General features: G+C 42.8%; 1 protein-coding gene across 4 annotated transcripts in view; it reads right to left on the bottom strand.

The window, feature by feature from the left end:
* Positions 1 to 27,331, bottom strand: part of pkn1a (protein kinase N1a) — a 40,096-nt gene that overhangs the window by 2,686 nt on the left and 10,079 nt on the right. The window contains exons 1-22 of one of the 4 annotated variants that reach the window (XM_061771699.1): positions 19,687 to 19,829; positions 17,589 to 17,783; positions 16,403 to 16,508; positions 16,164 to 16,312; positions 15,286 to 15,406; positions 13,206 to 13,351; positions 11,647 to 11,860; positions 11,374 to 11,568; positions 8,856 to 8,965; positions 8,610 to 8,753; positions 8,104 to 8,179; positions 7,327 to 7,462; positions 7,025 to 7,109; positions 4,038 to 4,117; positions 3,750 to 3,825; positions 3,586 to 3,677; positions 2,842 to 3,018; positions 2,335 to 2,397; positions 2,133 to 2,209; positions 1,908 to 2,050; positions 1,729 to 1,836; positions 1,561 to 1,641 (exon numbers count right to left, since the gene is read on the bottom strand). In XM_061771699.1, the coding sequence (XP_061627683.1) occupies positions 1,561 to 1,641; positions 1,729 to 1,836; positions 1,908 to 2,050; positions 2,133 to 2,209; positions 2,335 to 2,397; positions 2,842 to 3,018; positions 3,586 to 3,677; positions 3,750 to 3,825; positions 4,038 to 4,117; positions 7,025 to 7,109; positions 7,327 to 7,462; positions 8,104 to 8,179; positions 8,610 to 8,753; positions 8,856 to 8,965; positions 11,374 to 11,568; positions 11,647 to 11,860; positions 13,206 to 13,351; positions 15,286 to 15,406; positions 16,164 to 16,312; positions 16,403 to 16,508; positions 17,589 to 17,783; positions 19,687 to 19,728 (2,616 nt within the window). In that variant the 5' untranslated portion in view covers positions 19,729 to 19,829. Of the gene's footprint in view, positions 1 to 1,560; positions 1,642 to 1,728; positions 1,837 to 1,907; positions 2,051 to 2,132; positions 2,210 to 2,334; positions 2,398 to 2,841; positions 3,019 to 3,585; positions 3,678 to 3,749; positions 3,826 to 4,037; positions 4,118 to 7,024; positions 7,110 to 7,326; positions 7,463 to 8,103; positions 8,180 to 8,609; positions 8,754 to 8,855; positions 8,966 to 11,373; positions 11,569 to 11,646; positions 11,861 to 13,205; positions 13,352 to 15,285; positions 15,407 to 16,163; positions 16,509 to 17,588; positions 17,784 to 19,686; positions 19,830 to 27,331 lie in introns of those variants that run through there. The other 3 variants (XM_061771700.1, XM_061771698.1, XM_061771701.1) reach the window with 3 other exon arrangements.

Raw genomic sequence — 27,331 nt, 5'->3', positions numbered from 1 at the left:
GTTTGATTTTATATCCTTGAGATGATTTTGATGTTCTCTTTGATGTTATAACTTGGATGTACATTTGGAAATCATTGATAAAAAGTACATCAGGCCTAGTAAGGCTGTTATACATTATTATTACTTTTGAATTACTCGAGGAAAATGCTTTGAAACTGCTTTTGTGCAAAGAACTGTAACCTGTGTAAGATTGTCTCTCAGACAAATTAACACATGATGTACTACCTAGGAAGGAACAAACCTGTTGGATACATGAGGGAATTGTATTCACATGAAAGTATATACATTTATTTTGACATTTAACATATATACATGTATTGCAGATTGCTTAGAGGTTAACATGGTGTGATGAAATGTATTGGTTGAGTTCAAAACATATGAAATGTGTTTGTAGTTGAATGTATTTCTAAAGAAGCCTATTTGGGTGAGCAAATAAGAGGTCAAGTCAGGATAACGCTGACGCCACTCTGAGGGAGAAACAGGTGCTTCCCACTCAGGTCAAAATCAGGACACGCTGAGAAGTGAAAGTGAAAAATCAGGATAACGCTGACGCCACTCTGGGGGGAAGCAAGTGCTTTCACACTTAGGTCGTATCAGGACAACGTAAACAAAAGATTATTCTAGAGAAAGGGGAGGTTTGAAACTAAGGTTATAAAAGCCTCAAACGGAGGGAGCGCGGGGCTTCCTATCCTGATCCAGGATGGGGAGACGCACGCTCTTTTCTTTCGCAATATTAAGGGATATGCTGGCAGGAGAGATTTATCAAGCTACTTGGATAGCGATTCATTTTTGAATATTCCTCCTTAATTGGGTAAGACTACAATATTATTATAATAAGGTAACTAATAGAACCGCTATTGATATTGCGTGGATAAGGGAAGAGAGCTAGTCAGCTGTCCAGGGTTTCTTATATTCCAAATTATCTTATTATTAATTGGCATCACGGCTCCGTAGGACTTGATCACTCCTTAAAGCTCACTCAAAAGGTAATACTTGTTTTATGATTCATTACTCTTAACTATTTCAACTGCTTTTCATTCTCTTCATTATTATTATTATTATTATTTACTCCATATTATATACCCTTACTGTCATATTATTATCCTATCATTGAATAATCACTATATTAAAACCTTGCTTTAATTCTTTTCTATTTTTGTCATTCTTATAATATGAGTTGTCTCATATTTACCACTCAACCTCTTATAAGTGATTGAACGTCGACGATACCAATAACACCGGGTCGTAAAGCAATCCCAAAAAAGTAACTCATCTAAATCATTTCGGCTTAATACAAAAACAAATCCGTACGGTCCTAACAAGGATTGTTTAATTTACTAGGTCTTTAACAAATGCAATTGATTTATAAGAGATATAGCTGGTGTAAAAACGGAGCGCTCACATGATTATCCTTGTACTCGGTATGGTTACTCATCAAGGGGTGATATGTGAGAGCAGGGGGGGTCAACCAACCCTGAAAACTGTTATTATTATCAAGGTTGTACTTTATGTCAAACGTTTGACAACTGCTAGGCTAAAAATAGTCGTGAGACTTCTTACCCTGAAGAATGGCTGCTTCTTCACTTCCTCTGCATCCTTCTCGCCGGAGCCCAGTCGCCTCTCTGGGTTCCTCCTGAGCAGCTGCTCATGTTCACACATGCACACACTTGGTATATGTGTCACAAACGTGTGGGTTTGTCACATTTGTGCGTGTGGGTGTATTCTCACCCGTCTCATGATACCGATGGCTTCTGTCGAGAGGAAGCGGGGGTAGCGCACTTCATCGTTTACGATGCTGTCGAAGACCTCCTCTTCGTCATCCCCTGGGAATGGTGACTACACGCACGCACACGGTGGAATGATCAGGTTCATGTCTTGACATGGTTTAGTATGTGTGTAGTTCTCACCTCTCCCACCAACATCTCATAGATGAGGACCCCCAGCCCCCACCAATCCACTGCCCTGGTGTAGGATGTATCCGTCAGGACCTCTGGGGCCAAAAACTCTGGCGTCCCACAGAACGTGCTGGTGCGGTCACCGTAACCCATGCCTACGTTACAGGAGGAAGTTGAGAATCATGTGACCCAGATCCAACATGGCTCCCCATCTGTCGGGAACGAATCAATATTCACCTTCTTTACACAGGCCAAAGTCAGCGATCTTCACATAGCCGTCTGTGTCCAGCAGCAGGTTGTCCAGTTTCAAATCTCTACAACAGAATGTGTGCTAAATCTCAGATTAAAGGGAAAAAAAAAGTCCCATGAAAGTACACCTGCATAATATAATGAGAACCACTACAGGCATACCTAGGTCTTTTTTGTGGCTTCCACTCACCTGTACACAATCTTATGGTCATGCAGGAACTGAAGTCCGAGAACCACACAGGCAGCATAAAACCTGAAATTCAACAAAAGTTTGTGCATCATGATTTAATGCTGCAATCCAATTATTTGTGATGCTTCTTCTGGTGTGCTCACCTCGGCCACGGGGAGGCAGTATAATACAGTCAAGCTGACAAAGAATATTACTTCCTACTACTGTAAGATGCTGTAATATTCATTTTTTGTAGAGGATAAACGTATGCCTCTATTTTAAATTACTGTTTGTTTATTTCTAATTTATTAAAGTGGGATATTTAATTACACCTCTTCACAACCATTTCACATCTTTGATCCACCATTGGTATTATACTTATTATGGAAATTCCTTTTTCAGGCTTTACAATCGGTGTCTTTACAATGGCATCATGATCAGGGTTTATGTCGCCACCTGTTGCTTCGGCATTCCCTTCCCTTGCCAGCCTGCAAATCGTCGTAACGCGTGCCGATTTTAGTTACGTACACGGCTCGCGGCTCGGTGAAGACGTCGGTATGGATGTGCATCATCAGGTCACCTCCCGCCGTGTACTCCATGACAAAACACACGTGCTCCGGCGTCTGGAAGCATGCAAACAGGTTGACCAGGAAGGGGTGGTGTGACATGTTGACCGTCTCGAAGATGCGCTTCTCACACATCAGACTAGATCAGGATTAGGAAGGAAAAGAAAAGAAGGGGACAGAAGGGGAGAGAGCGATTGAAGGGAGAACATATTATGGAACACTGACTTTTATGGCGTGTATTGAAATTGTTCTTTGTCTTCCTATTGTGTACCTTTTATCTATATTAAAAATGATTGATTATAGTCATTATGCTATCCATTCTGGTGTGCACGCCTTGACCACCTGGGGGCAGTATAAGACAGATGGATATATAGTACAGTACTGGAGACTCAGCTCCTTTCACGGCTTCTCAGTACGGCAGGATAGTTAGTCGTTCTTCGCAGATGATAAAGAATATGGAGTACTGTTACATTATTATTGTTGCTGCAAAGTTTGTGTTCAGGTATCTTTTGCTTAAAGGGTAACAATACTGCCACATAGATGCTAATTGCGCGTGCCTATGGTGTTTCACATTGTATGCTAGTGGAGACTATTGCAAAAAAAGGTATACGTCTCCTTTAGGGTGCTTAAAGCATTGAAGACGACTGCCATTTAAAGTCCGGCAGCACAATACATTGCGCAATACAATGAAATGCATTCAACACACCTTTCAACCTCATCACGCGCTATAATATCGCCTTTCTTCAGAGCTTTGATGGCGAACATGGTGCCCGTCTTCTTGTACTCGGACAACAACACCTGCAGACAGATGGGCACGGCGTTATTCATGCGATATTAACAGTTGAGGCTGAAATCCACAAATAAGTGTACCTTCCCAAAATGGCCTCGTCCCAACACAGCTATCAGCCTGAAGTCTTGGAGAGACAGAGGGCCTTTCCTCTGCTTACTGGAGACACAATGGAAGGATTGTCGGGACACTTGTTTATATTCATTAATAGAAATAACATATGGAAATGCTCTGGATGCTTCATTACATGACATAATATACACCGGATCTCATTAGCTTATGCAAGTGTACCAAAAGAAGTAACCAGTCAGTGTATGTCACAGGTGGCATGTGGCATATTGTATAACACATTCCGGCATGCGAGTGTGTACCTGCTGACAGATGGGGTTCGGACAGGGCACTCGGGGGTGAGGTCTGAGGGGGCAAAGGGCTCGATGATTGGCGGTCGGTCCTGGCAGGTAATGTGAGAGGAATGAAGGAGAAGACACAGGCGGATATAAAGACAAGGAGACATGATGTCATGGCGTGCGACACACAGACAGACAGTTGAGGCACTATTCTGGGGGCACTGGGTGATCGTTGTTTCTCATTGGACAATCTTATCATATCTATCCGTGATTTTTTCTCAAAAATGTTGGACAATCATATATCTATCCAGGCCCAATCTCGAATAAAATTATATAAATAAATCACTAAAACAACATTTCTCTATTAATGAAGCCCGGTTCTTTGCACAGAAAATTCCTGTTTACGTCATAACTGATAATTACGATAAACTTGTGACTGATGGCCCGACAGGTTTTCTAACCAACAATAAACAGTTTATCGATAGAATAAACATTATTTATTATTTATATTGTATTTATTTATATTGGGTGGAATATGCCCTGCACTACTTGCCAGTCAACTGGAGGGCACATATAGACACAAAAAAAAAAAAAAAACATTCACACTCACACCTATGGACAATTCAGTCTTCGATGAAGTTAACAGGCATGTTTTTTTTTTGTATTGTGGGAGGATAACCCACGCAAGCACGAGGAGAATATGCAAACGCCACACAAGTGACAGTGTAAGACAGACATGAATATACTGTACTAGACTGAGCTCCAAAAAAAGCTGGGACAGGGTCATGGTTACCCCTGTGTTACATCACCTTTTCTTTTAACAGCATTCAATAAACGTTTGGGAACTCTGGACACTAATTGTTGAAGCTTTGTAGGTGGAATTCTTTCCCATTCTTGCTTGATGTACAGCTTCAGCTGTTCAACAGTCCGGAGCCTCCGTTGTCGTATTTTACGCTTCATAATGCACCACACATCTTCAATGGGAGACAGGTCTGGACTACAGGAAGGCCAGTCTAGTACCCGCACTCTTTTACTACGAAGCCACGCTGTTGTAACACATGCAGAATGTGGTATGGCATTGTCTTGCTGAAATAAGCGGGGGGGGGTCTATGAAAAAGACGTTGCTTGGATGGCAGCATATGTTTCTCCAAAACCTGTATGTACCTTTCAGCATTAATGGTGCCTTCACATATGTGTAAGTTACCCATGCCATTGGCATTAACACAGCCCCATACCATCACAGATGCTGGCTTTTGAACTTTGCGTCCATAACAGTCCAGATGGTTCTTTTCCTCTTTGGCCCGGAGGACACGACGTCCAAGATTTCCAAAAACAATTTGAAATGTGGACTCGTCAGACCACCAAACACTTTTCCACTTTGCATCGGTCCATCTTAGATGAGCTCGGGCCCAGAGAAGCCGGCGGCGTTTCTGGGTGTTGTTGATAAATGGCTTTTGCTTTGCATAGTAGAGTTTCAAGTTGCACTTACGGATGTAGCGCCGAACTGTATTTACTGACATTGGTTTTCTGAAGTGTTCCTGAGCCCATGTGGTGATATCCTTTACACATTGATATCGGTTTTTGATGCAGTGCCGCCTAAGGGATCGAAGGTCACGCGCATTCAATGTTGGTTTTCGGCCTTGCCGCTTACATGCAATTTCTCCAGATTCTCTGAACCTTTTGATGATATTATGGGCCGTAGATGATGAAATCCCGAAATTCCTTGCAATTGTACGTTGAGGAACATTGTCTTTAAACTGTTGGACTATTTTCTCACGCACTTGTTCACAAAGAGGTGAACCTCACCCCATCTTTGCTTGTGAATGACTGAGCAATTCACGGACGCACCTTTTCTACCCAATCATGGCACCCACCTGTTCCCAATTAGCCTGTTCACCTGTGGGTTGTTCCAAACAGGTGTTGATGAGCATTCCTCAACCTTCTCAGTCTTTTTTGCCACCTGTCCCAGCTTTTTTGGAACGTGTTGCAGCCATAAAATTCTAAGTTAATGATTATTTGCTAAAAACAATCAAGTTTATCAGTTTGAACATTAAATAGCTTGTCTTTGTAGTGTATTCAATTAAATATTAAGTATTAAGTTAGCGCAGGCTACGTGGTTGTTTTAAATACACGTGTATTTCTTTAGTTTGACAGAAATCTTCAGTTTTGAAAGGTAACAGCTTGAAGCCTCTTTTTTGAAGAACATTTAATAATTATATGTGCCAAACTGGCACTTGTGAAGTGAGTTGAGCCAGCTTCCACCATACAACGCACGTATCTCAAATTTGCGCTTCAAAGTCAAAGCAAAAATAAATAAATACATAAATAAATCGGCCAATCAACGCCTCGTATCTCGAAAAACTTGTATGTTTGTCACTCATCTCAGGGCACCACTGTATTTGCGGCAATTAAATGTGTATCTTTCATCAGCATCTCCTAGGCACTCTCACTCGACTTTTTTTGTGTGGGTTTGTGTGTGTGTAAGTAAATGTTTTTGTCTCGAGTAGGCACATATTTGACTTTATTTGACTATATTTCTTGATTACATGTCAATTTAACAATAGATGAATTAAATCAATTGTTGAAAGTTGAAAATTGTGGAAAGGGGTACTCTGAATGTTTCCAATTCTTGTTTCCATGCCAGTGTTGCACTAAAAATACTGGAGGCGTTGTGCAACAGCGGAAGTAGTAACGTTCCTTTAGCGTTAACAACAGCGCCTCTGCTGGTGACAGCCATTTGGTTGCACTCCACTTTGCCTCAGTTACAATAAATGAATTCCACACATTGTTAATGATCGATTAATCGATTATTATGTTCATCTCTAGTCTTAAGGGGCTTTTGAATTTGACAATGTTGTGGGGTTAGTTTAACTAAGACTTCCTGTTCAACAGATTTTCCTGATCCCGCATTTATTCAAGTGGATTCAAATTATTAGATTGTGTGGACCTAACTACACCACACGCACACGCACACCTCTGCCATGTCACCCGTCTCTGGCTGTCTGTCTCACCGGTGTGTGCATGTCCGCATCTTGCTTGTAATCGCCCCTTATCGGCGAGTCGCTATCCAGACTTAGCTTCTCCACGGAGATCTCCCTGAAAGCGCCGCACAAGACAACGGCGAGAGCGACACGCGGCATGGCAGCAGCAGAAGACGCACAAATGAGTAAAGAGAAGACAAACACAAGAGGAAGGTTAGACGTGGGGGCGAATGCTTCCAGGCCAGCAAAAAGGGGAAAAAAAAGGTTCAAAGGGTTGATGATGGGTACATGTATATGAGTGGCAGCCACCGTGCCAGTGCTGCGTGTCTCACCCCGAATTGAGTGTCAGGCTGTGCGCGCTGGGACTGTAGGTCCCAGAGTTGTTAACGGTGGGAATGGCGTTTCGCAGAAGCCTCACCCACGTCCCGATGTCGACGTTCATTTGGCGAGCTCGAAGGAACGCCTTGCCTGGAAATACACAAAACACACATGCCACAAATGAAGGGAGTTTAGTTTAGGGCAGTGGTTCTCAAAAGTGTGGTACAAGTGCCACTAGTGGTATGCGAGCTCCCACTAGTGGTACTTGAAAGTACCATAGGATGAAATGTTCAAACTGTGCATAATGTTCTTTCATCTTTGATGACATCACAACCGCCAATCACCAGGCCCCGCCCTTAACGGCACACTCAAGAGTTCAGATATTACAATCCAAACGCACAGTGCAAGTACATCTCCTACAGAACCACATGATCACCCGCTCTGATCTTATTCATTAAATTGTATAAAAACATTTGACATTACAATACAAAAAAAATATTACCTTAAAAAAAAGATAGAATCTTTAATAAAATTCTTGCATTGGACCTGTTTTATTTTTTATCTATTATGCAAGTGCACAAAATGAAGTGCCCACTAAGTGGTATGTGAAGAGGTCTGTCACATTAATTAATACTGTAATTTAAAACTAGTAACCATTTGAGGTTGCTATTTGCTAAATTAAACTGAATACTGAACGATGACCACCTATCTGTTGTCACATTTCTATGGGGGACAAAAAATAAAGTAATAAATTCAAATGGATAACTGATTAGACAAAAAAGATGTATTACCTTGCTGCTTGGAGAAGACCTTCTTTTGCCTTTGTAAGCGAGGGACTCTCTCAATAACTGGGTTGAAGAATGTCACCTGGAAAGCAAAAAAAAATTAAATTTATAAAGACAGGTGTATGCTACTGATATTATTATTTTTTCAGTATACAGCTGGCTTTTGTTATAGTCAAAGTAGAGAAAAACCACTGTGATTCATGTCTACCTTTCCTTTACCAGTAAAGCAGGATACACACACAGACAGTCAGGCTGAATTTGAGTATTTTCCCTTCCTTGCAATAAAAGCCTGCAAAGGCTTGATTGTCAGATGTCTCTGAAAGATTATCCTGTCATGTGTGGTGTTCCAAGAGGGACTTTTCCTCCCCAGTCGTGACCGATCATAAATGTTTGCATTAGTGGTTATCCAGCGCAATTGTGAACTACTTAGACATTATTACAAGGCCCAATCCGGTTGAATTCTTCTCGTCCCGGCGCCATGACGACCTGGTGGGGTATGGTGGGTGTTGTACCTCAGCCAGCAGCAGGCCCTGAGGTTCCAGCTCCAGCTGAACTGTGTGCTTCTGGTTGTCCAGGAACTCTTCCAGCTTCAGGTACTTTACAGCGCACAGTGAGCGGTAGTCCTTCCAGTACACGGCGATCTCCATCTCCCTTGACTACAACATGCAGGGAAACGCATACAGTTTTTGGTCCAACAACACGATAATGACTATGTTCGCATAGGCATAAATATTAATACTTATTTATGTGGGACTGACCCTTTCCAGCTCCACAGTAAAGGTCTGGTCCCAGGCCTGCTCCCCTACAGTCTTCCAAGCTGTCTGGCCCACCACTGTATTGTCAAGCTTGAGCACAGCGCTCACCTCGGCTGCAAATACACATACAGCGTATTTCGTGAACAGGTGACATTCCTACACAAGATTCGGACAAGTCTTACCACCCAAGCATTAGTGCATTTCACATATTCTGCATTTTTTTTTCTTAGGTTCTTTGGTTCATGTTATTGCGTTTCACAGACTTGAAATTCCCCCCCCCCCCCCCCCCCCCCAAAAAAAAAAAAAAACTGACACACTAACAAGTCAATGTAAACCCGTTGTATGTATTGCACCTCTTTATTACAAAGATGTCACAGATTAAAACATTTTAGGCTATTCCATGGCTATTTAAGAACACGTTTGGTAGTTAGGCAAGTATATGTGCAGAATACTGAAAGGTAAATGGCGAACATGGCTGTGAAAAGAACACGTGTTGAGTAACTTCTGATGTGAGAATACTGGTGGCCTAAAGTGAGGATTTCCTGTCTCACAGGAAATCAAAATTGCCCAGCTGCAACATCTGATATTGGTGAACTTAATACGTTATGACGAGCTTCAATGGTAATATTCAGAGACAGCTAGAGAACATTTGGGCAAAAAAATTTTAATTAAAAAATGCTTTTATCGTTTTTCCTATTACAGACAAGGCAATCGCCTGACTTTCACATACAAACTGAGAATGCTGGCAAGCAGCTACATTGGGCCAAAACTCACATCCAGAAGCACACACAGACAAAGCGGCCATGTTGCTGACCACCCCTTTAAAAGGCACAAAGCTCAGGCACACAGTTGTTACTGTCCCAATGTACAGTAATAACACTTTATAAAAAGCTGTTTATTTCTTTACATTCTTTCATTATGCAGTAACACAATACAGTGCTATATTTATTAAAACCATGTGACAAAAAAAACACTTAAATCAAGGTACCGCTGTATAATTTTTTTAAATCGGAGTGCCAGGACACCCTAGTGTTTCGTGAGAGATCATCAGGAATGCTGCGGCAAGTTATCCAATTTCACCTAATTAGTAGACTTTACACCGATTTTATCGGGCTGATCGGTATCGGCTGATACTTAGCATTTTATGCTGATCGCCTTTAATGTCATAATTCACCGATCCGATCAATGACGTCATTGATCGGCTCCGCAAAAGACATTTACTCCGCATCGCCATCGTGCACAGTGTATTTGAATCCAAAAGCTAGTTTATTTTTAGCCTGTGCCCGCGTCTTTTGACGTAGTATTGGAAATATCTGACGGCCAATAAAGTTATTTAAAAAAAAATACAAAATAACATGTCGGCGGTGTGGAACAGACAACACATCTGAGACAGACAACACGTAATGCCCGGATCAGATACAAAATACAAGACAAATTTGCTCTCAAGATTGCACTATGTCAGATTACTGCCATAAAGTATTGTATTCCGATACCCCTGCATCCCGTTTTTGACGATCAAGAGTGGAGCGCGCCGACTTTGTATTATAAGTACAAAATGGGGAAAACGTGTGTTGGTGGTCACCGGTGCTCAGGACAGGAGACCTGAGGTAGAGGTATCAATACGCTACGGCTCTCAAGCAGCTAATAAAATGTTATGTAGCCTAGCAAGCTAGCGGTAGCACAAACGGTTGGACGTAAACATGCCGCTGTTCTGTCGAATCATGCTCTAAAGCTTCGCTGTGGGTGAAGTAATTTAATAAAAAATAAAGTAAATTTAGCACCCATTATTTCTGTCCTGTAATGTTGGTTTGACCTGACTGATTAAAATACACGATCTGACTATAGCAGTGATTTCCAACCTTTATGGAGCCAAGGAACATATTTTACAATTGAAAAATCTCACAGCACACCAACAAACAAAAATGTCACAAAAAGTGGATACATTAATTTCTGTATGTACTTCCTGCCATCTAATAGAAAAGCATTTATTTGTTGTGTCTGTCACTATGCCTCACTGGCATAAATAGAGGAACAAAGATACATTATTTATTGTAAATATAATTTTGTGAGCAAATAAGTACACAAGTATATACAGTAAATGAACAGGTCATTTGAATAGACACATTCCTCCATCTTGTGATCGGATCGGTGATCGGTTATCGTTTTTTTAAACTCGCTGATCGGTCCCAAAAATCCTGATCGTGTAAAGCCTGCTAATTAGTCTTAAAATTATCATTTGTTAATTATGTATATGCTGTATAACAAATGTCTTTCTTCACCTATCTATGCCAACAATGTATAGGGACAAGCAGAACAATTAAATGTACTTCGATTAGATGGCAGAAGGTACAATAAACCACATTTTGCACTGACTACGTCAATTTGTGAGTAAATTAAGGTCGTGATTATTTAAGTATTTGTACCTTTTGTGACATTTTTGTTTGGCAGTGAGTAGTGATATCTTTCAAATGAACACTAAGTACTATATAGACTCACATAATATACTGTATGTTGTACTTACACGAGACCTCCTCTGTCTTACTCGGTGTCTTCCCGCTGACCGAACCACTGCGACTGTAGAGTCCCTTGTTGCCCCTCATGAAGTACCGCGTATCTCCGGGGCTGTAACAGGGCAACATGACGGCAGTCCCCTTATTGCGCCCTGGCACCACCTCCAACAATCCCACGCAGCCCAGCAGCTGGACCTGCAAGGTACCTGAGCACAAAGTCAAACTCGTTTTAAAGTAAGAAATCTTACTACTGTTGGGATTAAGTCTTGTTTCTGGTTTCGTACCAGTGAGAGGTGAGGGCTTGTTGAGGGTGCTGTACTGGTTGTATACGTAGGGGGCGCCGTGGCGAGCGCTAAAGGCCGGTGAGGAAGAGAGCACCATCTCTTCTTTGATGATGTTGGCCTTGGGGTGGTCCTCGGGTAGCTCGGCCAGACGGTGGTCCAGAGAATCCCTCAGCAGGTCCAAGCGTTGAGAGGCCTCGCTCAGTCGAGACTGTGCCTGTGCACAGAAGGGACGCAAGGCAGCTTTAAAAGTCATGTTTGGTGTATATTAAAGTGGACATGGTAAATAAAATTTTGTTTTTGTGTGTACACAAATAGTTGGGTCACTGCAGTGCCTGCCATCAAATGTGAAATTAAACAACCAAAAATAATGATGCAATCCAGCGGCACGGTGGACGACTGGTTAGCACGTCTGCCTCACAGTTCTGAGGACCGGGGTTCAAATCGGGGTTCTCCCCGTGCCTGCATGGGTTTTCTCCGGGCACTCCGATTTCCTCCCACATGCCAAAAATATGCATGGTAGGTTGATTTAAGACTCTAAATTGCCCGTAGGTGTGAATGTGAGTACAAATGGTTGTTTGTTTATGTGTGCCCTGCGATTGGCTGGCGACCAGTTCAGGGTGTACCCCATCTCACCCCCGAAGATAGCTGGGATAGGCTACAGCATGCCCGCGACCCTAGTGAGGATGATGCAATCCAATTCAGTGTGCTGGTCCTTCTTGTCCACCAGGAGGCAGTATTATAATATAATGTAGTAATACAGTGCGTTAGTTATTGTTGTATTAGTCAGTTTTTTAGTCAGCATTAGTGATAAGGTTTTCGGACAGGATAAAGAAAATATGCATGTGAGTATTCTTATATTATCTGTCTACATATGTTCCACCATTTGTGTTCAAATATCCGTTGCATGAAGGGTTGTAAAACCTCGACTATTGATGCTAATGTTAGCATGTCAATAGGATTTCCCATTGTATCTTAGCATTAAGCTAGCAAGCTTGACGCTCCTTTTTTGATACAATGTTCACTACTTGCCAAACTGCTGCTTATTGTTAAGTGGGTTGAATTGAGTTTGCTAACACCACAGTAGTATCACATGAAAATGAGGAGAAAAAAAAACCCTGCAGCATTGAACGCATCAGTTGAAAGAAACACGCTAACAAACAACAATAGAGGAGAACAAGTTTCTCCTGTATTTCTCATCTGGAGAAGAATTTTAGTATCGAGGAGACTGAGGGCAGCAATAAAACAAGGTGGTGGAGAATGTGTAGTACAGCACTGTATTGTTTAGTGTGAGCAAGCAGGAGAGTATGTGTTATAATCATCGTATCTGTCATTTCTAAAGCGGTATCCTCAAATGTTAAAAATCGACTAGACCAGTGATTTGCAACCACTGTGCCACGGTGCGTTGCTTACTTGGTTCCAAAACTGTGACCTAGTCATCACTAGCCTACGCTAATGAAGTAGTTTAGTCAGAATTACATTAAATATGTCTGACACAGTTCTAGGCCTAGTTCTCATACTTTCTGCTTTTGGCAACGAGAAAGCATCAGTAGGCCTTTTACCTCGGAAAGGGCTTTCTTGTCCTGAACCTTGCTGGCCCCCAAGAGCCTAAGCACGTTTTTGGCCCCCTCAGCAACAGCATGTTCCACCCTGTAGTGATGCCTCAGCTCCTCGATGCGCAGCTCCACCCCACACATGTCGTGGTTACCTGCAGTCACATCAGAGACATCGTGTTACACTTATGATCCAGTCTGTTTTAGCGCCATTCTGTCTTGTCACAGTTAACGTTGAGGCAATAGCGCCCTGGTTTGCTTGTTTGGTAGCAGTTCTTAATGAGAAGCACCCACCCTGGATAAGTGATGACAACATCTATAATAAAGTGTCACGGATTAACCACACAGAAGAGAAACTTGAGCAGAGCCTGGAGGCTTGTTTGCAATCTACTAACTGCGTACTTGTCATTCAACATTAACCTTCATATCTTTGAATCGCTATTTAACACATTTCTCTTTAAAGACAGATTTTAAGAAATTATCCACTACTACAACATCTGAGTGGTCCACTTAGACGTGTCCTCTTAGTGTAGGCAACACGCTTCGTAGAGCAGATAAGTGACGAGAGCGGTGGAAGATGAAGAAGATATACAAAGAGAAGATAAACACAACCCCAAGCAATTGACTTTGTCCAGCTGTTGAATGTGGATGAGAATAAAATGGTATTAAAAATGTCTATGATTTGTGAGTGGTTCAAAATACAGCTTTAGAGAGAACGTCGGGGGGGGGGGGGGGGGGGGGGCAATATGAGCAGTGGGAGTAGAAGTGGCTTATGGGTGCTTTTATCTCCTAATAAGGTGTTCTGCCCGGAGCATGGACTCCGCTAGATGACCTCTCCAAGGGGTGTGGTGCCTGGAGACTGTCTGTGTACACTAGACACACAACCAATTCCCCTGTGTGTTTTGTGTGTGTGTGCAGTGTGCGTGTGCATGCTTCAAATGAGCCAGAATAACTTAAGACGGGCTATGTGGGAGCCCATCGCGGAAGAAAGTTGGGAGCGCTGACGTCAATAGCTGAAGCCTCATGATTTTGGAAAACTACATCATATTAAGTGAAATAATCCGCTTTGTTGGAAAGACCAAAATAAATAAATAAATAAACCTGATTTTCTGCATGATGGAGACAACACTGCATAATAATAGTAATAATAATAATAATATGTTATTTCCCCTTGAAATAGCAACATCAAAATTATATAAATGATACACTGGCTTGTAATAAGGAGAAGAGCATCTCTGAATTCTCCTTTTAGATGAATAAAGCATCTATCTATTCGGGCTGGGACAGTATTCTGTTCTGTACACTCTGCATGGTACAATACATCCCTGTGGGCCATGGTTTTGGGGTTTTACACTCAGGGCGAGTTAAATAAAACATGGCTATTATGCGGCTGCCACCTTCCTCCAAAAATATCGAGTGATTGATGTATTTGTTTTGTACAAAAGAAAAATGTTTGTTTGCCTCATCCATTAACAAAGCGCAAAACCCTCTTAAGTACGGGACATGAGCTGTTGGAATGTTTTGTGTGAAAAACAAACTGAGCCCTTTTGGACAAATTGTATATTTGCAGGGCAGGAGAATGAAATGGTGGTTAGCACATTTGCCTCACAATCAAGACAGTCTTCCTAGAAGAGTGGAAGCTGTTACAGATGCCAAAGAAAGATTATCCATGTTTTCTTCCCTTTTCACTTCCTGTAGGTGTAAAAGTCCAGGTTTTTAACGATTCTTCCCTCAGCCCAGGTCCACCCCCTTCGGCAAAGTCATTAATTGAGCCTTTTAGGGCCATCAGAGGGGTAGGGATTGTCCATCGCACTCACTGTCAGACAAAGTCAGTCACTTGCCCTGAATTGGCATCAATTCCTCCGTCAGGGCACATAAAGTACAAAACATCTGAACGAGCTACATCGAACACACAGTATATTAGTTTGAGTGTTTTCTTTGCATCCCTTTGTTTGTCATACTAAAACATGATGGATTCTTCTTTGTCCCACCCCTCCACAAGTTTATTTGTGGTAATCGCTTGAGTCATTTGTGTGTACGCCTGCTAGCTAACAAACAAGCATCCTGAGCGGAGGTAACATGCACCTACCCTGTGTGTCGCCGTCGTGCTCGGTGGCCTGCACGGCTTTGCGGATTTGCATGCGGATGATGTCTATTTTGGTTTTACTGTCCTGCAGCATCTGCTGGGCCGTCTGCAGCATCTTCTTATCCTGAGGACACCGACAGGAAGGTCAAACACAATCAGACCTTTAAACTGGATCGTTCCTGCTCCCAGTAAAAAAAAAGTGATAACAGATTGTTGATAAAAATTTGGCGAGCTGTGAGAGTAATCAAGCGAAGAGAGGATAGAGATTCTCCACGTTGTCTGATTATTATGCCAGTGTTTGAGTCAGCAAGTTGCAAGGTTGTGAACCATGAAGGGGAATGCCAGTGTGAACAATTTGGGGGAGGTGTGAGAGTGTGTGTATGTGTTTGTCTGTGATTAAGAGACTGTGAGAGTGTGTTCTCGTTTGTACAGGGACAGCTTTTTAAAATGAAATAAAAATTAAATGGCCGTTTAAAAGTGCCTTTTGCTCGGATCGCTGTTCTGGCACTGACATGGAATGGGGGGAGTCAACCAGGGAATATTCCTCCTTCGGAGGCCGTAAGAGAGCCGAAATGGCGTCCGTGTAAAAGAGGATGCCGCAATTCCGCAACAGCGGGGTGAAATTTAACACCCGATCCTCACTTCCCCCCAGCCTGTTGTGTTGAAAGCAATGTCACAACCAACATTTGCATAATGTCACTGTGTGTGCCAATATCGGGCCTTTGCTGGCTTCTGTGTCAAACATGATCTCCTGTTACAGGTTCTCATGTGGCTATTTTGTGGGATCTCTGTGTGAAAGAGGCTGAAAACACTGCTTCCTATTTTTGTGTTCCTACACCCACAGTATACGGATGACTGAACAACAATATTTAGTAAAGCACCTTGGTGGATCCATTGGCGTAGATGGGGATCATGTTCTCAACTCCTTGCTTGACTTTGAGCTCAATCTTGAGCTGCCTCTCCAGGGCGGCGATGCGCTCCTTGTGGGCTGACGTTCTGCTCTCCGTCCCGGGAGACTGAGGACACTCATCTGGGACAAGAGAAAGGTTGTGAGTTGATGCAAGAAAGAAACCAAATGAGGATTTACAGAGCATGCAGAGTATTCGTGTGGACAGTCTACCTTTATACTCATCTCCTCCCTTCACCACAATGTGAGCATCCAGTTCTTGGAGCTGAGCGTGAAGGTTATCTAGCCTGCGATTGGAGCTCCGGAGCTGGCTGTCTACCTGTAGAATTCAACCAAAAGGATCAGAGAGCTTAAGTTGTTACTTCACAACTCTCTGAAACAAATGTGTAAAGGGAAACGCCTGGCTTCACAGGGTGGGAATCTGTATCTCTGTCTCTCTATCTGGACTAAAAACAACCACTTATCATTCCAGCAGTGGTAATTACCATATTTCCTCAACCAGTGTTTGTCCCTCAAATAGACCCTGTGTCACAAAATAGAATGCGCGTCATTCTCTAAATTTGTGTTTGGTGATGTGTTTGCTGCCTGCACTGCGGATCTGTGAATTTGCATGTAATTCGGCAGCTTGGGGATGAAGTGCTGCGTCTAAAAGTGAAAATACAATCCAAGCTTTTCCTGTCTTCATGGGGGATTATAACTACTTCACACTCACTTCTTTTAGAATGCGAGTTCAATAGGTAGCCACCTCTTAGCTCCACCCCTGGCTTGTCATCGTAACAAAATCTGCTTTCGTGTGTGCAGTCTTAGGCTGCGGTTTTTGAGACTGACACACACAATATTATATGCGTCCATGTTTATATTTTGGGGATCTTAAGTGACTTCGCGCCGTGGTAGGACAGGGTTTAGCCGCACTAGCTAGCCAGCTGCAGCTCGTGTGGAGCAAGTTAACTTAGCACCTAGCATTCCCTCAGTAGTTCCCGAGCAGACAATATCAGATGGAGGAAGATACAATGACATCATTAAGAAGCGTTATCACAATTGGTTCAAATGTATACCATCTACCGCGTATACCGCTTGGACCATGCGCTCCTTAGATGCCGCCCCTCTCTGCAGTTGAGTAAATAAACACCTCCAGCCACTATTTGCATAAAGTCAGTCGTTCACTGGCAGTATTCCAGAAGGTATTTCATTGTTTTTCTGGAGCAGTCCTGAAGTAAATGTATCTAAACGTATCTTCCCTGGCGTTATAAGAGGCATTTGTATGGCACATGAATTTTTATCATTTGTTTTGGTGCATCACAAATCCTTGTACAGTAAATTGTACAATCAAATATTTTAGGACTAATCTGTTTCATGCTCTAGTCCACACAAAAAGTACAAATTTCATTTACAACCCCACCTGCTGAGCGTTCCTCTTGTCCGTGGTGGCTCTGCGCAGGTTCTCGGCTCCCTCTTTAATCTTCAACTCCTTACGGATCTCTCGGCGAATCATCTCACGCTGCTCATCCAGGAGCTGCTGCACACTCGAGTCAGAGAAGTCCGAGTTCTGGTCCAGACCCAGTTGCTCTAGTACCGACAGCTCGCCTGGATCACTCTGGAGGAAAGGAGAGCGGAGATGGAATTGAAGATGCGATCATAAAATACAACAACACAACAGCAGCTCCCGCTTTGGTAACAGGAGGTTTTGATAGCGAGTTTGCCAGAAGAGGAAAAGACGGGGGGGGGCAGGATACAGCGATGTGTAATGGGAGGAAGGAGATGGAGAGCGACAGATAATGATGGGGGATTTTAGAGGAAGAGAGTACGAATGAAAAATCAAGAGAAAAGGAATGCGGATAAGTGGAACGATTCAGTCTGCGTTTAAAGCCATAATAAGGATTAAATGGTGTTGAAGTGTAGTTCATATATATACTCCATCGCAGTAAAAAAAAGTTACTACGACAAAGACGTAGTAACAAATTAATTAATTCATTTTTAAAAAATTACATTGCACTTTTCTTTAACCCTGCGATGTACAGTATATTGCGATGTTAAAAAATACAGGATAACATACATGTAACGTGTAAATCAGCACATTTATCTTTTTTCCCCCCCCTCTCTAGAAAAACTATGCGCGGTAGAGCACAAACATATATGGAGTCATTTTCTATTAAGTCTACCTCTGTTTAAATGCACTGTATCATTGAGCAATATTCCAAGCCAGACATGAAGTTAAAATAATTTCTTTTCATGCCCAGTTACACTGTAGAGTCATTAGCACATTCCTAACACTATTCATTTATTTTTAATCAAACTGTTATTTTACATCTATGTTTTAACATATGCATTAGTATTTTTTTATATTTGAGTGCATTAGTTTGAGCAAAACACGTGTACACCTGAAGTTTGTCCCTTCCAATAACACCGTGGCTCTCGCCCCTCCCTCCAAGTGTAATCAGTTGGGACATGCATTTGTTCGTCACACTCTGAAGAGAGATACAGTAAATGCAGGCCTGTGTTTCCCGTGTCCTCATTAATAGTTATTATACAAAAAAATAAGTATATAACACTCTGGGTTGCTCTGTCTGTGTTTGATGGGTTATAATTTATGTAACATCATTGCTAATCTTATTAGCATGTCTAACTAGGTTCCTCTGCTGGTTGCTTATTAATATTACAGTTGATTGATTGCATATCAATACACCAACATTGCGCAGGACCCTGCGATGTGACTATTGTGCACAAGTACATTTGTGATGACGATGCTCAAACAATATACTGTATATTGTGCAGACATAGTGCTTTGTCCACTTATTGAAGATAAACACATCCCCTCAACTCTCTGGCTCGTTTTTGCCCCTAACGGAAAAAAAAACATACCCTTTTTAACTGATGTTATCTTTACTATAGCAGTTTGGTTCAGTACGCTACTCCCTGATTTGGTAAGTCACAATTCTCTGTCGATCAAACAACCAGCAATACCTTTAGCTTCAACCATACCCATAGACATCTGGCGTTAGGTAAATAACCACAATTAACCATTGTAGGAGGAAATATGGAATGCTAAAAACTGATTAATAATAATAACAGTAATAAGTTTCTACAAGCACTCCACACAACTATGAACAGTAAAGTCAGCACTGATATTATTGTACTATTATAAAACGAATATTATAGACCACGAAAAAGCGTGATCAGGGGTTGCCATGGGAATTAAAGACACTATTCACTTCCTTCAACATCATTTGCGAGCGCTTTCAATGACCATAAGATCGGTAAACATCACATCTTATGTCTCAACGACCAGATGAGCTACCATTGTCTTGTGAAAAATGTCACAAAACCGTCCCTGCGAAGTGACTCCTGCTCAGGTTCAAAGTTCCAACTGAATTGCGTCTGCTCTGCTCGCACCCAGACACTCCATCAGGAACACTGAGTGCGTTGATCACAGCCAGTCCTAACACTACTTGCCATTACAGGAACACACAACGCAAACAAACAAGCTGACAACACATCACCTCCGAGCTGTCTTCATCCTCCTCATCGCCATGCCAACACATAGTTTGCTCAGGTTTGATAATCCGAAAACCACAGAAGAACACAACTCCCTCCTTCGGTGCCCTCCCGAGCCAAAATGTGGACCAAATGCGGCGTGTTTGGAGGGGGGGAAACCCGATAAAAAGAGATAAAGAGAGGGAGAGTCAAGTGAGAGGGGAGGGGTAACGGCTCCTGAAGAGGATATCCGTCCCAACACCGAGCGGCTCAGGCCTTTCCTGTTTCCTCTGCAAACTTCTCTCCTGCTGTCAGCGGAGAGAGAGAAAAGGGTGACAGACACTCCATACATCACAAACATTTCCGCCCTGTCCAAGGTTTCGTAATTTATTTTGGAGATCCATCGCCCTGGGTTTGTTTGATGTCAACGCTCCCATCTGAAATCAGTCCATAGTAGGCATCCATTTTTTTCCCTTTGATAAAATCTTGAGGGTGGAAACGAGGGAAGGATGTGTTTTCCAAGAATTGGATCAAAGCCAGAGAGTAAAGTTGCGATGAATGTCTGCTGCCTCTGTCATTTTTCCACATTTACAATAGGCAACGTGACAAGTGGCCACCATCTTTGTGGAATTTTCTAAAAAACATGGAATGAGCACTCCGAAGGCCTCTAAAATCCTCCATAACAATGTAAATACATTCAGGACAAAACAATTGTACATAAACTATTCTACGGCCCAGACTGCTCTTCTCACAAAGACTGTTCCATTTGCGGTATTTAAAAGTTTTGGCTTTGGAGTTTCTAGGGCAAGTGTGACACTGTTTGAAACGTCACAGTAGGTTTGACGTATCCACTTGGAGAACTATGGGAGAAAATTACTTCAAAAATCAAACGGCTCGAAGATGAAGAACAACTTTAGCTAGTTAGACAAACCAAATCAATGGCAGAGTAAAATCTTCAACTTATACAGCAACTTATAAGCAATCGAAAGAGGTGATGTCAGCTCCTTCACCCTCAGGTTGTCACCTGGTGTTACCTTACCAAAACGGTGACACCTCACGGCACAAATGACTCGGCTTGTGCTTCTTGTTAGAGAACTGAAGGAACATCTGGCAAAGCAGAAACAAGCTAATTCAACTCGACAGCGTGAGCAGCAGGGAGCAAAGCCTCAGGTTGGACTGAGGCGATGTGATGGGAAAAGTGAAGTTAGATCTGTGTGAAACAGCACGTCACTATGGGGCCTGTTCCTTATGCATGATGATAACCATTCACTCCAGATGTGGTACATGTTAAGACCAGGAAAGTAACGGTTGTATGAGTAGAGCAACGCTACTGAGCTCCACCCAATTCCTTGTTACTATAGAGGGTGTGCGCACAGTACTCCATGTACACAAATTCTGTGGGATATGACACAATTTGAAAATACATCTCTGCCTACAAGCAATTTATCACTACTTGATAGTGGATTGAGGTCACTGATGGTGATGTACTGGTTCACTGGGATGACAGCGTGGGATCAGTTGCCACTCAACGAATGGTTCTTGTCAGTATGTGGTGCCCAGTGATTGACTAACAACCAATCCAGGCTGTAGTTCACCCAAGTCAGCTACGATGGACCAGCAACCAGTCCAGGGTAAAGTCCAGCTTTTGCCCACTCCAGCAGATCGACTCTTGCTTGGAGGTTACATAGAGAAGGCTGGAGGCAGCAACCTTACGAAAAACAATTAATTGACACCCAACTAGTTTGTTAGCTAAATGGGCTGCTGTACGATCTGGAGGTGGAGCTTTTGGAAGGACTCGTCACTTGGCCAACGTGAAATTGCACTGAAAACCGTCCAGGTGACGCCAGTTAATTATTTGTGGAGGAAAATGCTGCGTCACAGACAAGCAAGACCAATACTTCCAAAATATGATTTGCTTGAACTACTGAGTGTTTCTGTATGCAGCTGTTGTCCTCTCCGCCACATAAGACATTTAGAAGCAATCTGCAGGGCGGGGGGGGGGGACCTGCACAGAATGTCAACCTGAATGACTGCAAGGCGTAGAGCCCTAGAGAGGGAATGAGACCTCTCAAAATAGATGAAACAAGCAGGAAATGGCAATGGCTAGGCATTTTAATACATTTCCCTGACGGACTATGGGGAAAAATTATAATTGATGTCTTCTCCAAAACACATAAACAAAAAGTTGTCAGTAAAAGAATTTTGCGCACAGCGGGAAGCAACAGTTTGTCCAGCAGAAAAGTACAACTGCGGCGAGAGTTGCAGCGTCTGACAGAGTCAAACAAAGACAGCGTGACGGGGACAGGAAGAGAAGGAGGAGAGATAGATGAGGCCCCGCCGAGAGGGTCACGGGGTGGAAGCACACATATGAGACAAATCACCACAAGGGGAGGTGAAATGGCCCCTAGACCCGAAATCAATCAACAACAAGTGCACCAGTCAGGTGTGGCTGATGCTAAATTGTTAGTATGTTTGTCTGCCTCTCAAGCTCTCCATATAGTAAAGGTTTGGCAGATATTGGACTGACATTGGCTACTAAATGGCTAACGTCAAACTTGCTACAGTCTGACTTGGGCTGACCTGGGTGTTGACAAAGACAATCGGGCTGTTTTTGTCCTGGTTCTGCCCCAGACAATCTTAAGTCTTAAAAGATGATCCTATAAGATTATCTATCCTTAGGTCTGATGTGTGTTAAGAGTGGATTCGTCCTGATTTTAGGGTCCCAAACAGATCGGGGACAAAAATCTTAAATAATGAATGTGTTCAATATTTACGACCAAATATCTTCATTTTTTTCTTTATAACAACGGTTTGTGAGATCAGGTGTGATCAGGCGAGACTTCAGACTTGAGGCGAGACTTCAAGATCGTCAGCGGAACAGAATCTTTACGTGTGTGGTGTCCTTTGTCGACATTCTCGGAGCACATTACACACACAATACGATCGGAAGCTAATCGGCCACTGGCCAGGGTGGTGACGGTGGCGAATGAATCGGAAGCTAATCGTCTATAGGGCTGAGGGGGGTAGAAGGAGTGTCGCGATCGGACAGTAATCAATGATGGGGTGGGCAAAAATATTTTGGGGGGGGGGGGCTGATGATTCCGATTCTGATGAAATTAAAGCTGCAAGCAGCGACGATCAGGCCCGTATATTTTCGCCACGATATATGTGCATGCAAAAATTGGTGAGTTTTCGGTCATATTGAGGCCACCGAAAAGGTGATTCATTTGTCGGAATAATAACAATAATAAACTCCAGCAGTTCCATAAGCAAAGATGACGGCCAAATAGCGACTCCAGTGCTTTATTAAGAAGAAAACAAGCACTCAGTCCTTATCTTAACTATCTGCAGCCACAATGTCTGGCCTTGGCCATGGCAGGCTACCTGTCATTGATGATACGTTACAGACATGCTTTGTGAGCTGAACAGACATTGTTCTCCCTCACGCAATTCCGAGGACTGATGACAGCTGTCAATCATACTCTGGCGAGTACACTGGCACCAAGGAACGACCCTTTTGAGGAGGATGACGAAATGATTTGGAATTCTGTTTATAGCGAGTCAAGGTGGGAATGTAAACAGATCGGTCTCGTGTGGAATATTTTGCTCAACCAAGGGTTTAGTTTAGAGAGGGCTTTAACAAATTCTTGCCTTGGAGTTAAGTTATCCGGAGGACATTTTATCGAAGAATGCGAACAAATGTGAACGCTGATTTCTGTAACTTCACAGGCTATTCGTATAAGTAAGTGGAAGTCTTACCAGCATTAAACTGACTGGTAGGACCCTCAAACCGTCAAGGGGTTAGATAAGCGCTAGTTATATATAGAGGACTTTGTGGTTAATGAGCATAAACAGATGGGGAAAGACATGGCTAAGAAATAAAGATGTTTTTTTTTGTGTGTGTGTGCTAATGTTACAAGACGATATTAGTGAGTGAAAGAAGGCCGAGAGTAATGGTGATTGTTCTGACAGCACTCGACTATTTGCTGGGAGACAAGTTGCGCCACGAAAGGCAGCGATATCAACTTAAAGAGCTGGAAACGGGTCGGCGCAGCTGATTACCCTCTAGCACTGATGTGATGTCAGCTCGGCTTTGTGTCACTCCCCGTGAAAAGGAAAATGGAGCCGCGCTGCTCAATGTGAGGTCGAACAGGGACTCCTAACTTGAATCCCAACAACTGCTGCTGCGCACGAGAACGACGAGGGAAATGTGAATGATCGCTTTTGCGTGTTTATGCAGCGTCACACAGAGGAAACATCTGCAAGCATTTTGAGTAGTGACGCCAGGTAAGCTGGCGGTAAATAGGAATAGAGTGGGAGTTAAGGAATGCTAAATCAGGGAACCGAAGGAATTTAAGGGCACACTACATGGACAAAAGTATTTAGACAGCAGGCCATTACCACTAGAGGAACAAATATAAATGTAGGAAATTATACTGGCAGGTCAGATTTTCGTCAGTTGCGGCAGGGTTCGGTCTCAATCCCCTGTGGTTCATGTAAAGTGGACCCCCCATTCTCCAAACTGCCACCGAGGATCCACTGTGCTATTAAAACAAAGCTACCATGTAGTGCAGTGTTGCAATTAACCCAGTAACCAGATGACACCCAAACAGCATATGTCTTTTCTTTGAAGCAAACAGCTCCCTAGCTCCTGCCCGTGTCTTTTTTTCCCTGCTGAGGCAGAACGGAGACAGCAGGAAGCACGGGAAGAGAAGATGCCGTCCCTCGCCCCTCCCCACGAGACTCACAAAAAAAGCAGCCTGCAGACTGAAGGATGTGGACAGCCTGGGAGAAAAGACAGGTGGTGGTAGTAGAGAGGACAGAGGGGGAAGGAGAGAACCAAGAAAGGAGGGTGTCGGCACCAGAAGCCAGTGACCGATAAAAGGCCATGTGAGAGGCCGCTGGCAGGACTGACACACATTAGACAGGGGAAAGAGGACCAGACAGACCTCATGGAAAGACGATTCAAGGCTATACGTGACATCAATGTCGAGATTACCGGCAGGCTGCTGTTACATCGCACCCCGCTTCATGATGGCGAGTTTCCTTTCCGTGCGACTCTCGATTGCACATCACAATCACAGCATTGTCCTAGAATGAAAAAAATGGACTTGTGGCCCTGGCCTGCAGACATGCTGCGGCCTGACAGCGAGTCACGCTCGATGTGCTCTAGAGCGGGAGTGCGCAGGGTGAGAGAGGGAAGCCTGACGAACCAGTCGGAATTAAGAGGAGATACTCAAAATTTAATAAGAACCCAACTTTGAAGATATACTCAACTTAATTTTATTTATTAAAAAAAACCACCACTGCAGTTGAAACAAAGTGCTGCACATGAATAAGAATAGAATATAAAACACAAGCCCAATTGCTCACACACAGACAAAGCTGCTGAGCCTTTCAGAAGTCTCTCACTGTTCTAGATTATTTAAAGTGTGGTGTGCACATTGTAAACGAGTTCCCTTCACAAATTAAATTTAGCCAAAAAGTGCATAAAAATAAAGGCTTCCCTCTTTTAAAGATGCGTGCTCCTTCTGCAGTTGACTAAATAAACACCCCTGGCCACTATTAGCAGAAATTTGGTTTCTGCAGACAGTTCAGAGTTCTTATTCAGCCGTTGAGGATAATGTACTGTACTTGTTTCTACAAATTTAATTCTAGATTTTATTACAGGAGGAGTTTAATTTGTTCCGTGACCACGCCCATATCACAAATCATCTTTCCCCATTTAAATGAATGGAAATGCCATAAAACTGTTCCAGCGCCCCAAAAAAAAGTTAATTGTTTTTCAATTAGCAAAATAGCACTTGCAGTATTGTACTTTCTAAAAACATACAGTAAAAACAAAATTAAATAGAATGTAAAGAATCAAAGTCTGTGAATCATGATAATTCAATGGCCATTGTGCCGCTCCTTCTGGCACCTCGGTCACCAGGGGGCAGTATAATAAATATAGACGTAGATTTGATGACGAAACGCAGCACAGTTGTTTTCGGGTTAGCACCCTCGCAAAAAAGAAAAAAGGAAAACTTTTTTTTTTTTTTAATTGGGAAAAAAGGGGGGGGAATGATCTGCGGATAGGTGAATGCGCGGGTGCCGAACCGCAAATATGCGGGGGTCCACTGTATTATATTTTCAACAACCTAGAGTCTTATGCCTTCAAAATGAAGTCTACCGTAGAGGACGACAAGTTGAACGATGAAGATAAGCAGAAGATTTTGGACTATATGAGCAAAATGCAGTATTTACATAACTTTATTTAGACCAAATATATTCTTCTGTCAAGCGGCTTTTGCCGGTGACAGTTTACTCCAGCCCATAAATACATTGCTCACATAGAGTGTATCTTGAGTTATGTGATAATTTAACCTAACCTCCCTGGCAAGCACGTTCACTCTGACTTATTTTTTTCTTGAGGGACCGGTCATGCATGTGTGTCATATCAAGTTAATACAACTGTCTGACTCTCCTTCCACACCCCCCCCCCCCCCCCCCCACATTTTCAATTCACTACCTACACATCATGCATAATCTGACTCGCTCATGTTGCTAAATAAGGTAACTGATAGTGTCTATCAAAACTGCGCCTTATTATTAATAGGTGAATATGTGAGGTGGTGATCCTTCTCAAGGGGGTTCACTTCATGAATGTGTGTTTCTCTATGATGTTTTGTCGTGGGTGTGTCAACAGCTGTAAAAACCAGTGCAGCAGGGCTGACTGTGCAGTCGTGTGTGTGGGTGTGTATTTTTGCGTGTGCGCGCGCGAGAGTGTTTAAAACACGTTATTACAGGGCCAGGCTGAGCGTACCAAATAACACCATGTAACAGGTGTGAGTCTCCTTGTGCAGCCCCCAAAAAAAACAAAAATACAACATGGAGATGCTTCTGTGTAAAGATTAACATGTTACATCATTTCGGTTTAATCCCTGTAAAAGTGTTCATGCTTAATTCTGATGAAAGCATGCAGGTTTAACTACAAAAGATGATAATTTCATTTGGCATCCTTTTTCCATGTGACTATTCTGCAGAACGAGGGCACAGAATCCATCCGGCAATTTTCCACCTTTGGCTGTAGCATCCGAGCCGTAACAGAGGCGGGAAAGCACTTGTTTACACTCTACACTCACTTGTCCTTCCCGGTTGTGTCAAAAGCAATTGTCCCTGTTTGACATGTATTTTATACGTCACACCAGAAGCTGCTCATACTCCTGCTTCTGACATAATGATCTGATTCACGCACACATTCACACCTAAGGGTAATTTAGAGTCCTCAATCAACCTACCATGCATGTTCGGTTCTCAGAACTGTGAGCCAGATGTGCTAACCAGTCGGTCACCGTGCCTCATACAAGAGATTTAAGGTTTAAATAATTTGATGGGATGACCTCAGGTTGTATAAACTATTTAGGGTTGACTGAGTAATGGCTGCTGGGCGGAAGCGACGGTTTAATTAAATAAGAAGGGAAAAAGCATTTCAGTCCATTACCTAAAAGCCAGACATAATTTGACAGCAAACGCTCCGTTAATCGTCCCCTGAGAGAGGCTCGTTGCAAGTAAAAAAAAAAATAGAAAAGAAACAAGCCTCTCACTCAAGAGTGAACGTGTTTACACTGAGTAGAACGACATGCTTATATAAATATGGACGCCCTCCTGTGCGCCATGGTATGAGGAAAC

The sequence above is a fragment of the Phyllopteryx taeniolatus genome, chromosome 4 (genome assembly GCF_024500385.1).
Source record: "Phyllopteryx taeniolatus isolate TA_2022b chromosome 4, UOR_Ptae_1.2, whole genome shotgun sequence".
Lineage (NCBI taxonomy): Eukaryota > Metazoa > Chordata > Actinopteri > Syngnathiformes > Syngnathidae > Phyllopteryx > Phyllopteryx taeniolatus.
Note: the sequence above shows the minus strand (reverse complement) of the source record. Positions and strands in the feature narration are given on the sequence as shown.